The 13,469-nt window shown below is 43.8% G+C and overlaps 1 protein-coding gene across 1 annotated transcript in view; it reads right to left on the bottom strand.

The window, feature by feature from the left end:
• Positions 1–4,544, bottom strand: part of smad6b (SMAD family member 6b) — a 38,163-nt gene extending 33,619 nt beyond the window's left edge. The window contains exon 1 of the mRNA XM_072694800.1: positions 2,911–4,544. Coding sequence (XP_072550901.1) covers positions 2,911–3,646 — 736 coding nt within the window. The 5' untranslated portion in view covers positions 3,647–4,544. The remainder of the gene's footprint in view (positions 1–2,910) is intronic.
• Between the last annotated feature and the right edge of the window lie 8,925 nt (positions 4,545–13,469).

Raw genomic sequence — 13,469 nt, 5'->3', positions numbered from 1 at the left:
ATATGCAGACCTGTTCTCCACTATAATGCAGAAGCAGGTCGGTTAATACAGGTTGGCCCTTTCTTTGAGGGACAGTTAGGTTGGCTGTTGGAAACGGAGGAGGTTTAATAAGACGTTAAGGGGCCTCTGGTAATGGAAGTGTTTCAGTGGCGTAAGTAGAAAAGTGAACATGTAGAGAAAAAAAAATGAATTGAGTGGGAAATGGTCCTGAATGCATGCAGTTTTGTGTAAACCTTCAGTGCTTTCTTGCTCTGTGTCAGATAAACAGGCGCTCTACGCTGACTGGCAAAGGAGCGTTCCACTTCACTTTGAACCTGGGAAATATTTGAACCTTTCACTGACTCAGTGAGAGCTTCACGAAAGTGCTACATTTCAACAGCAGCATCTGTAACACGTTAATCAGGCTGTCACAGCTCGAGGGCCAAAACACAACTCTTCTTGCATGCAAACCTGGGAAGAGTATAGCCTGTAAAACAATTAGCCTAAAAAAGCAAGTACCCGTCACATTTCTACGTTCACTGAAACTCCAGTAGTAAATCATTAACTATGTAAATACAAATTGTCTGTACAACACTGAGCTCCTATTGCATGCAATCCTGGAAGGAGTTTACACTGTAAATCATGACTGTTGCTGTAGCATAACTGACTGATGTCTTAGTCTGAACGTTTGAGTTAACTGAAGCTCAAGCTGCCAATTCCAGTATCCCAGTTCAATTCCAGCTCAATGTAAACGTTAAAAGTTATTGAGTGTGGTTTGGTGCACAACGGTTCAGTATGTAGTTACTGACAATGGGGTCTACAATGCAAATACAGCCAATTTTTACTTTCCAACCCTTTACTAACAGAACCTACACATCCATACCTTATACACCTACACCAGTTTCATATGTAATGTTGATTAGAATAAAATAGAGGTAAATATTACATGAAAAGTTGGGACTAATTTGCCTTGCAACCATTTGCATGTATCACTCCACCATGTTATGTATTTACAAACACATTTTAGGCTGAAATCAATGTAAAACACTGTTTTGGGCATCAGACAATGTGCAAAAACTTTCTGTAATTTATCTAGGCATTATAACCTTCAGATGGCTGCTTCTATTTACCACCACCACTGTCAACCTTTCTGAGCTTTTCACACCAGACCACTCTGAATGACTTAATAACATCTTTTCAACAATATTTAGTCATGCAGAAAAAATCATTTTTAACATCAAAACACTGAAAATCAAAGATTTTTTTTTACCAACATCAAAAGGTCTTTTGGTAAAACAGAGCCTTGTAACTATCATCATAATTTAGGCCTACTCTGCATCTCCAACCTGTTTGCACACTGTAAAAATATTATGTGTTGTCACTATTGTAACACACTGTGTGTCATATTGCATGTAAGTTTTATAAGGAGGGAAAAAGTATGACCCAAGTGTCCAGCACATCCTGTGTTAAATCACTGACCAATCACATTGCAGACTGCTGGAAGCCATGGCAAGCTGATAGCTTGCCTTCTCTGAAATTATGCCTTTTGGCCTTTAATGAGTGAGGCTGGAGACTCTCAAAAAGGTTTATCATAGATCAATAACAATAACTTTCCATTATTACATTCTTTAATTAACGTTTGCTGTGGATTGAGATTTTAGAGGTAGTTACTTCCTCACAAGTTGACTTTATTCTGAGGTAAACTTGGCAAGCTATAAAGTTCTAAAGCCAAATTAGCTAACCTATGTTACCAGAACGAAGATGTAAAGATTGTGTAAGGACTGTGTTAGTTGTAGTTGCACAATACTGTCTAAAACTCAGGCTTGTTTTCTTTAAAATGACTCTAGCAGCAAATGCAGAGCTAGCACTAGTTAGCTAGTAAAAACATGGTCGTAAAATTGGGAAACCATCCCAGGAGAGGGTGAAGCTGTGAGTTAAACATGCCATGCTGAAAACTGCCGGCTAGACATCTAACGCTAACCAGGCACAGCTTAAAAAACGCTAGCTATGTTCTTGACTTGATGGTGCGGGATTGACAAAATTCATAAATGTAAAAATTTACAAATTCATGACTCTGCAAATCCAAAAATGCAAACTGAACGTCAGCTTTCAGAGAATGGATATTGACTTGAGGTCGGTATTGGGTAACTGACGAAATCATTCAAACTCAAAATCAATTATAAGATAACTAATAACTCTTTTCATATATGTGAGTGAAGGCATTATTGAGTATGTCTCTATTGAGCTTATTTTACAGTGCATTTAGGCCAAAGGAATGTGTATGTATCCCTGGCACAGACTGGGTTAACATTTTGAACACACTGCCTGTGTTAATGCGTGTTGTTTTAGCACATCTGGTTTGAGAGTGTAGCTTTTAGTCCTCAAAAACTCTTAAGTAACTTTTCCAGAGCATTTCAGCTGAGTTCATAACCCAGACCGGAGGCCTGGGTGCAGACCATTCATACAACCATTCATACACAGCACTGCTCATTCTGAGAAGCAGGTGCCCTTTATAATATAGATAGACTTTGTAGGTTATTATTTTAGAAAGGTGCAGGTTTCCAGGGACACTGTGTAAAAGGTCTTAATGATACATAATGCTGGTGCTTTGAAGCCATAAATGGGATTCTGATAATTGACAGTGCTGTAATGCATTTGAGCTTCAGTCTTTTAATTACTTTACAGCAGTGTTTCTTTTCAGTCCTGCTGCTGGGGACCTCCTGCTCAGCAGAGTTTCAATTATCCCCCTGCCTCCACACACCTGATTCAACTCATAAAGGGCTTCGTCATCAGCTGATGACCTGGATTAGAAACTGAGCAAAGCAGTGGCTCTCCACACTGCTTTAGACCCCTTTAAACTGTATATGCATGTTATGCATGTTTTTCTCAGAGCTATAATAACAGCCCACCGACCAGAGTCCTGGGTCTTACCTGGCCCACAGAGCCTGCTGTAATGGTACGGGTTGCAGCACACCAGTGGCCCGTCCTGCGCGCCGAAGCTTTTGCACTCGCAGAGCGCTTTGAGCTGCGCCGCGTGCTGCACGTCTGCCCAGCGGTACAGTCTGCACAGCAGCAGCTGCGGCGGCGGCGCGGCGTGTCCGGGCGCGCGCAGCTCGGCGCGCGCCACCAACACGCACTCGCTGGGCACACCGCCGCCGGACTCCACAGCCTCGAGCAGCGCGTGCAGCGTCTTCTCCTTTAGTCGCTTGAGCAGCGCGTACGTAGCGCTCTTTAGCTCGTGCTCGGGCGCTTTGCTGGCCTCGCCGAAGCGGCACGAGCTCGAGCCGGGGCTCGCGCTCCCTGCGTCTCTTTCTCCCCAGTCTCCTCCGTCCCAATCTCCTCCTCCTCCTCCTCCTCCACCAACCGACCGCTCTTTAAACAAACAGCACGTGACGGCTCTGCAGTCTCCGTCCCCGGCTTCCCCGCCACCACCACCACCGTCCGCCGCGCTCGCGCTCAAAGCTCCCGGCTCCGTCTTGGCGACGTCGTCCGCGCGCCGCTCGCCGGCCAGCCCGCCGCCGTCCCGTGAGCCCCCTTCGCCCTCACCTCCTCCAACGCCGCCGCCGCCGCCCCCCCTCCTGCCATCCCCGTCGCCCCCGTCTTTATCCGGAACCAAACGGCTTCGCCAGAGTCGCCGCACGAGACCTGAGCGTTTCGTCCTGAACATACGACAACTTCGAGCCCCCTCTCGGCGCGCGTTCCTTTTCCTCTCCTCCTCCTCCTCCTCCTCCTCCTCCTGCTGCTGCTCTGTTTGCTTCTTCGTCGTCTTCTTATCTTCTTCTCTTTCGTGTCCCGTTCACGCTTCAAACCCGTGTCGGAGCCTCATCCACGGTCGCCGTGGAGCGCCGTGCGGGCGACGCGCAGCCAAGCTGGGGGCAAAACCGCCACAACATGAGTTTGGAAGGCGCCGCGGTGGCTCGCATTTAAAACCGGGCTGCTGCTGGAGCTGCTGCAGAACGGAGGCGCGAGACGCACGAGAAAGCCTCGCAGAAATCAAAATGCATTCAGCTGCGGGCGCCGAGTGATAGACACTGCACTGGGGAGGGGTACGAATACAGACTTTACCTGCGCTCGCCGCGCTAGTTTGTGCGTTCTCGATCGGCCAGCAGACACAGTTTAGCCTAACCGGACACAGACCGAGACCGGGACCGGGCGCTGGGCTAACAGCGCCGTTTGTCAGAAGGAAGCCGAACCGCGCGCCGGGACACAAGCCGCTCGCTTTCAGAGCCCTCAGCCGCTCGTTCACATCCACTCTGCAGAGACATGAATGAAGCTCCTCGGAGGGTTAAAATCCACAGATATACACAAAAAAAAAAAACAATCCCGACTGCGCTCGATGTCCACTCCTGTTTAGTCGTCCAGAAGTATCCGTTCGTGTGTGTGTATTCGTGTGTGTGTGTGTGTGTGTGTGTATGCAGCGGCCAGGACCAAAAAAAGCAACAAATCCGTGAACTACAGCGCAGCTCCTGATCCCGCGTTCAGTCCTGCTCAAACTGCAACCCAGTTCTCTGCCTTTCTCCCGTTTCTCTCTCCCTTTTCCTTTTTTTCTCCTCTCCCGCTGACACACACATACACACACACACACACATACACATACATACGCACGCACGCACGCACGCACGCGGGGCCCCCGAGGAGAGCGGTGGAGCCATTGGCTGCCTACCATCATGTGCTAGTCTAGACACTTTGGCGGCTCGGAGCTGCACTGATTGTTGCGCAAACAAGGTTTCAAGTTTCTGAACTCTTAAAGGAGAAACAACCATCCATCTCTATCTCTCCGCTCCGACATACAGCGCACAGAGCCCTCCGCTCCGGCGCGCTCGAGTAAGGGAAAAGGGTTAAGAGCTTAGACGCTGCTGCTGCTGCTGCTGCTGGTGGTGGTGGTGGTGCTGCTGCAGTCACTTTTTTAAAGGGGTCCATCTCTTCAGATATATAATAAAAATAAATTAATAAATAAATGATAATAAATTATATTATAAATAAAAATATATCCATATTCAAATTACGTCAAATGTGAAAATGGAGATGAACCTGACGACATATTAGTAAAATGTCTGGATGAGATATTATGAAAGAATCTATGAAAGTAAACTGCATGTCAATAATATATTAATGATCTATAAATGTGTGAAGAAGGCAGCGTGTCCAAGCTAACGTGCTAAACGTGACGTGGTAGGTCTATTATCTTCACAGGGGGGCTCTTCAGGAAAGTGCCTCTGTGAAAAAAAGGGCGACCCCTGGTTTAAGGTCCCTCAGGTGTCACTCGTTTTAAACGGACATTAGTGTTAGCTATCATATCAAACGTTTCCCATCTACGTTGCTATGACCACTGTCTACAGCTCCATGTCCTTATTCCGTTAGTGTGAGCGCTAATATCCCTTATTAATTTAGTGTCGCAAACTAAACTAAGGAAAAGCACCATGCACGGGCCATAAAAGTGAAAACGTCGTGTAAATATCTGCTGTGTTTGTGCTCTTTAAATGTTTATTATTTAAGTGTTATTTTTGTTGTGAAGTGTCTCCGGTGCTGCTCCGTCCCTCCAGCAGGTGAAGAGTTAAACTCTCTGCGCGCACGGCCCCGCCCCCCTGCGTGTGCTCACTCACTCGCTCACTCACAAAGTAGCAAAAGTTCAGCTCCGAGCGCTGCTCATTGGTTCCTCGGGCTTCGAGGCGAAGCGGATTGGATGGGAAAGGAGGGGGCGGGCACTGCAAACAGACGCGCCCACCGTTGTTGAGTTTGACAGTGAATGAAATAAATTCCCCGTTTTCCCGGCAGGTTGCCAAGAGGCAGCGCGCAGTGTTTGACACGCTTCTTCTGGAGGAAGCTATGTAAATACAGCCCTGACAATGGCGCTGTGTCGACAGTCTTATTTATCAGGTGATCAGGATGTGAAATGAAGCTGTGAGAGAAAGGATCCCAACAGGTCACACAAACGACTGAGACACTGGGCTTGTTGTTTTGGTCGGCTCGTTAAAATTCGTGCGAAAATCAGGAGCTAGCGTTGCTCTGAATTTGTATACAACCCCAAGCACATGCTGACAGTTTAGTCTGCTTCAAGCTCGGACATAATTCATGTTAGATAAAGACCAGTACTCTGAAAAAAGAGGCTACTGTGTTGACTAGACTTGAGGCAAATGTCTACATAAAGTTTAATGGCATCAACAAAGAGTTTGTACTGTAATTTATGGTGTGATATACTGTATTTTATTAATGTGGGATTTAATAGGAATTAATTTAACTTAATATATCATTTTCTTTAGTAAAAGTAATCAAATAATAAGCCCTAATCACACACACACACACACACACACACACACACACACACTGGCTGTATCAGTAAGAGTGGTTGTTGCCCCCATGTGTGAGGTGGAATCAGGTTACTCTAGCAGGTTCATAGAGGTTAGAGAGAGAGAGAGAGCAAGAGAGAGCACAGACCCCTCATGACTGTTCTGTATTCTGGGCACCTGTTGCAAATACATACCCTTTTGTAATTCAATCACATGTTGGACAGTGCAAAGAAAACAGTTTTTGCAGCACCAGGCCTCATTTTAAATCATTCTCACACTTTTCAGCCAAGCTTGAAATAAAAAAAGAATCACTGAATCACAGCTTGTTGATGTGATAACAGTACGCTTGAACCCCAAATAACACTGACAAACAGACCCTATATCCAGTTCACATCTTACGTTCTGTTTGTGCCTGTGACTTACTATACTCGAATCAGGCAGGCTTTGTAGAGCAAAGACTGTAGGGCCCTGATTACTTGTCTCAGGTATGTTGTGGACTGACAGATCTTCATGGACTGAGTTAAAGCCACCTGGCATTGATAGAACGGAAGAAAATGGCCCAGTCCCTTGACTGATGCAAAATATATTATTATATATTATAATTATATTAAATTATTATTATTTCTATTAAAAAATAAAAATAATGTTAAATATTATTGGTTATTCAAAGCTCATGTTCCCTGTCTTTTGGCATGTTTATGGTCATAGGATCAAGAAACAAATTTCCAGATTTTATTTAAGCAATAAAAAAAAAAAACTTTTTTTTTAGAAAGATAAATGTACGGTTACAGTACATGGACGTAAACAGAGCTAACTAAGATGAATACAGCTTTTAATTCCAGCCCCCCTTTAAGATACATATAGATTATGGAGGCTGTCTTTGACCTTCAAAAAACAGATATTCATTATTTATTGGCAGTTGACCCCTTGAGCCATGTTACATACACCACTGTTGCAAAGGACGCTCTACAGATGAATACTCAGGAGAATAACTTTGGTCAGCAGTATGCACTGGGTGACCAGAACACATTGGGGAATTGGGTGTGACTAGATTGTCTCTCTGTTGTGTCTTCTACCTTGAGAAGGCAAACAGTTGAAAAAGGGGGTTTGATCCCCCATCTTCTTGCAGTGCCCCCTTCCCTCTGCTGACCCTAATGTGTGCTGCATGTGTGAAAGTGTGTAAGGAAAGAACTCTTCAAAGCAGAGGAGGTAATAGAGTCGGAGGGATGAAAACAGGGCCCAGCTGTTCCCACAGGCAATAGCCCCCTCCTCCCCATCATGACCGCTGGGATGGACGATCCACCCCCCTGGAGACCCCTGGGTAATAACGCGGAGGTCACAGAAGCTCGGTGCGGGCCGGACACTTCAGAAGGAGAGGATAGCAAATCAAATTAAACAAAACACAGAGATACTTGCAGACAGGAGCTGCAGGAACCGGCAAGAAAATGACATCTGGAGGTATATTAATGCCCTGTCTTAGCATTGCAGCCCAGCTGAAATCTAAACTGCCTTTGATCTGTTACAGGGAGTTTGAAGACAGTCAAAGGCGCAAAAACTTCTTATATTGAGCCAGTCACTCAAGAGCCATTCAGAACATGCACTCCACTGGGCAGCTCAAGGGCAGTTTTAATCACAGATTTATTAAACTTTGCATAAACTCCTAAAATAAACCCCAAAAGGGTTGATGAAATATGAAGAGCTTTATCCTGCTTTTGTTTGAGTAACTCTCTCTACTGTCCATGGAAGGATGGTTAGGGTGTTGAGTGTTGCATGATCACCACCCCATCTCATCTCACTCAACTCCCCAACTCATCCTAAAAGAGCTGAATAGAGCAGCATCATTCCAGAGAACACCATTGCACCATTGCAATGTCCAAGGACGGACAATTGAGCAAATGTAGAAATGAAAGGCCGGCAGACCAGGAAAGAGACAGACAGATGCTAGTTTCATGATGTAAAGACTTTATTCAATTAAAAAATTTATCCTAATTGAAGGATTTTAACCCAATCCTAAAAACTCACGTCATACATATACAAGGCCTATAACCAAAATGAAGACAACCACATGGAAAAGAAACACCTTTTGATTGTGTTGGCACTGAGACTGTAGGGAAAGGGTTTGGTCTAAGGGTTTTGAAAGAGAGGGAGAGAGAAAGGCAACACAACAATAAAACGCACCAGCCTGTGACGACAGCCATATATTCAAAGGGCAGGAGGCATTAATTCCCCATAAGGAAATTGAAAGTGTGTGTGTTGGGGGGGGGGGGGCAGTATGGACAGATACTAATGAGAAACAGGCAGACACACTTAGCCTTGAGGACACCATGGGGATGGAGGGCACCAGGTTGGTAGGGGTTCTACAGTTAGTTCCTCAGACCTCAGCATGCTGTGGCAGTTAACCAGGACAGACAACTTTCATTACCCAATGAAGTCATTAAAACTGGACATTTGCCCAGTCTAAGAATTGATCTGTCCTTGCCCCACCCACAAAAGACACTGGAGGTTGGACAAGATTACCAGCCATGAACAAAAAGCACACCTCTAATATCTATTTTTTAGAAACTTCAGAAGCATCTAATCACACTTCCCAAGTACTCCAGATTCCAAACTCTTCTTGGTATCACAGTGGCGCTTGGCTGGGCTGGTGTTGGCATTTTATCCTAATATATGATGTTGTCTACTCTGAAATGTAGCTCCTTGAGTGAATAGTGAATTTATAGCCCAGAAACAGTTACAGTTCTGCCTTCACTTCTTTGTAATGAGCTCCCATTAGTTTATCAGTCACTACCTGTGTTAGCCATAAGCTTTAAGTTGCACCTATTGTTGACACAGACACACAGCTTATCTAGTCCCTGTAGAGAACTAGTGCCAATAGAACAGGACTGCCTGGAGCAGATAAAAGAGGTATAAAGCTCCAAGCATTGAGCTGTGGAGCAGTCAAACCATGTTCTCTTAAAAGATTGTACTCTGTCCAATACTTTTGGGATGAGCTGGGGAGTTGGGGATAAGGTGAGGTGGTACTCATTTAACATTCTGACCTCACTAATGTTCTTGTTGCTGAATGCAATCAAATCCTCACAGCAATGCTCCAAAATCTAGTAGAAGGCCTCCTTTGGGCAGTAGAGGCAGTTACTCCGACAAAAGCTAGATAAACTCTTTTTAATATCCTTGATTTCGGACGAAACAGTAAATGAACAGGTATCCCATATCCCATATATTGATTCTTCATGAAAAGTGTGTACATGCCTGTCCAGGAGGTATGTCGCAATTAAATTTTATTTATTTTTTTACATATTTTTGAATTCTTGAGAAACAATGTGCATGGTGTTGAAAATGTGAGCAGAGTAGAATTTTAAACTGGTAACTTTATCTAAGGCCTGAATGTATAAAAAATAGAGTGGGATTTTGCCATTTTTCTCTGAAGCTTATCCAAGCTCACACAGTTACTATAAAAGAATGCATTTGTCGGTACAGCATTAATAGGTCAACTGAATAGGTCAATTAAGTCCAGTTAGTCCAGTGAATCATAGAAATTTTCTACAAGCAAAGACAATTTTATTGTACCACAGCTAACACTAACCACCAAATTCCTGTGTTACGTCCACCTCCTGCACTGCTCACATGTGATTCAGTCTGGCTTCGTTCTGTCGCTTACAGAAGAGCAAAGCAGTATCTATCCATTTATTTTTCTTCAGTACAAGCCATTCTGTTCCCTATAAATACCACAAAGACTGAGGCATGTTTATATCACGAGACTGTGAGAACACTGCGAAGAGTAGTGAGGGAGACAGAGAAGAGGGAGAGAGACTTGCACACACACAAAGGGAAAGGAAAGAGAGATGGTTAAATCTTTAATTGGAGGCAATTTGATTCATTTGGTTGTGTTGGAGACGGGCAGTCCAGGCAGACGGGGCCCAAGGCAGCGTGTGTCATCTTCTCTTTGTTTCTGTCAGGGTAATTCATGCCCCCAGGGGCCGGCTGTCAGTGGACAGGCTCCATGATCACATTCCTGCTGATCCGGCCCATTATGGGCCCATTCAGCCTCTCAGGGAGTCGGTGTCTAGGGCATAGTCCCTTGCCTCTCTTCAGCCTTTCTGCTCCTCGAGCCGGGGACACGGTCTGAACACTAGCTATGCACACACAGCACTGTGTCAAAACCAGTGAGCAAGAGTACGTCTAAGAATGTAGCCAAGATTTCAGACAATTAAGTCTTTCAGGCATGTCCTGGTGTGTTAGGTTCCTTATTTATTATTACATTGTTACATTTTTAAAAATCTGTTAAATATCTGATAAATAGGCGTCATAAAATTCAATGTTGCATTGTTATTAGTTGATTTACTTTCAAGCTGGCCTTAAAGGGGGCTTAAAATGTATTGGAATTACATTCCTTGAATCCCAAACTCGTTGTGTCCCCCTTCAAAAGAGAATTAGGCAAAAACCAAAACAGGGCTGGAAAACAAGTCAATTTTAAAATACCAGAAATGTTACATAACAGTATTGACTCGATACATTAACAGCCCCAAAATTTACATACACCCAGCCCACTAACATAATCCCTAGTCAATGCTGGCGAAACGTGACGTGAGAGTATGGTGTTGTTGATACTAGAGAGCAGCACAGCACCACCAAAATGTGCTTGTTATAGAAATGCAGGTTGCTACAAAACCTGTGGAGCAAACAGGGATCTGCACTAGGATAAAAGCTATTTTTTTACTGTATTTTCTCTCCATCGTCAAACAAACTGGACTACCTCAGCTGACTACTAAACTGGAGCTAAGAGAATAGCAACATTATCTGATAAGACTCGAGAATAATTACAGTGTTTTTGTTAAAACCAGCCAGTTTTTTTTCATGAGTCATAAGCTTGTAAATAAGCTTGTAAAATGGCATTTCAACATATTCTGTCCCAACCCAAGTCACATACTTACTATTTATGCACCAAACAACAGACAAAGCACACAAATCACATGAGTCTTGCGTGAGTTGCAGCACGCTCCCGTCATCTCGATCGTTTGGCGTAAGGCAGTCAGGATAACTGACCCAACTCTCTGTATTTTCTAGTCTCAACGTTCCAATAAAATCAATTGTGTATAATATGATCACAGGTTTTTAGTCTTGGCTCATGCAGATGTCCATGTGTCATGGACATTGTGAATAACCAATAGATGAGCTCTCCCCAACACCAAATAGAAAGTGCCTTGCTGTCCCAGCTCAATTAATCAGGGTTGTGTCCACATCCTTTCTTATTTTATGGAACAAACTACTGCACACACAAGAGCAGCTGTGGCAAAAGCTGCTTCTGTTTCTGCTCCATTGTTCAACAGTTTCTCTTTTTGTAAATTTCCACCAGGAGCATGATGGGAAAATGATCTGTACTTAATGACAATTTGAATTTAGATGTGAGAGAGAGTCTTTTCAAAGTCTTCTAGTGTGTCACTAGCATTAATATACTTAATAAATAAATTTGTTTAGTTGTTTAGATGTAGGGAAGGGTATTAGATATTCCTGTAATTAAAATCTAATCGGAATAAATGTATTATTCATTTATAAATACTAAATCAAGTAATACCTATTATTCAGCAACTACTGTAAATTATGCAGTTACACAATTATGCAGTCATTCAGTAATAAGGAGTCATCATGCAGGCCTGGTTACTTCAATATAAAATGCTTAACTTTCAGTTTAAAAAAGAAAAGTTTTTTTAATATATATATATATATATATATATATATATATATATATATATATATATAAACAATTTCTTTTTTATATAAATATAAAAAAGAAATTGTTTTTTTAATATATATATAGTTTTTGAATATTTAAAAGGGTGAGGTATAGAAGTTAGCCCACATACATGCCCTCACAGTTTAACGCATAAAGGTACTTATATATTTTAGCCGACATGTCGCCATCCCACCCACTGCACTTTCCTCACTCCTTTATGTGTTCCTCTGAGGTCATGAACTCAGCAGGCCAGCAGTTAGCTTCGGTTCAAGTGCCTCAGCAGTGCATATACAGTGGAAAAGCCTCAGATGAGTCAAACTACGCCAGCGGTTGTACCGCCCACTCCACACATCAACAAATCACACAGACCCACAGTCAACCAGTCAGTGTTTGTCAACATGGGCCGAAAAGGCAAACGGGACACCTGTGCTGCTCTGCTCCCGCTGAGCTGAAACGGCAACCTCAGCTTTCTCTCTATCAAATTATGCTGTTTTTTTTTAGAGGCTGGGCTTAGAGATGGCCGATCAATAGCGCGGTTATCTGAGTGTTCCGTGTTTTTCCCCTCTCTCTTCCTGACCGGCAGAGACGGCGAGGCTGAGGCCCGCGTGGCTCGGTCAGCCTGAGCCCTGGCCAGAGACACGCTCGTGTGAAGAATAATATTTTCCAGCGTTTTATCAGCATTTGTTCAGTGGGTCATGGAGACAGTCTGTCTTTGAGAGCCAGATAACCAAGTCAAAGCCTCTAATTGCACTGTCTGTGCCAGATTGATTTAAACGCAATCGCACACACAAAGGCACACACACACGCACACACACACAGAGGAATTCCTTAGGGCCCCAAATTAGAGGCATAGAGGAAGAAAGCTTTGAGGCGACTTATACTCCCTCTGTACACCACCCAGTCCTCTGCTGTTTGGAGGCTCCTCTGGCAGATTCATTGTTTACAGTGGTGTCTTTGTCTAGTTTCACATTCAGTAAGACGTGGATGCTGACACGGCTCCGGGTGCACATCAGATTTGAACCCCAGAACTGTCTGTATTGCATTTTCACTCAGCAGTACAATGCCCTAAACTACAGGTCCTCTAAGTCTAGCCTGCAGCTGTGCTGCCACGTTAAATACTCCATTGACAAAGCGTCCAAATTTACAGCTATGTGCATAACTGAGTGCATTAAAGAACTGGAGGGATAATTACTGTGCATTTGTGTATGCAGAGATTTATACATTCATAAAGTTTTATTTCAGATCGCCCGCAGAAGTAACCGGGATACGTTACAGTGAGAGACGAAAATACTGCACCAGAAAAGTGCCAATACACACAGAGAGCGAAGAGCGCGGGCCAAAGTAAACTGGCACTGCGCAGATTTTCACACCTCAGGAAGACCCAGTCCTCACACTTGGGCAAAAACATTCGCATGCAGGCCCTAAACACACTTAACATGGCCTCCACCAATAACAGATTATTGACTTAGCACAAC

This window comes from Salminus brasiliensis, chromosome 13, assembly GCF_030463535.1.
Source record: "Salminus brasiliensis chromosome 13, fSalBra1.hap2, whole genome shotgun sequence".
NCBI classification, from domain to species: domain Eukaryota; kingdom Metazoa; phylum Chordata; class Actinopteri; order Characiformes; family Bryconidae; genus Salminus; species Salminus brasiliensis.
The sequence above is the reverse complement of the archived record's forward strand: the minus strand, read 5'-3'. Positions and strand labels throughout refer to the sequence as shown.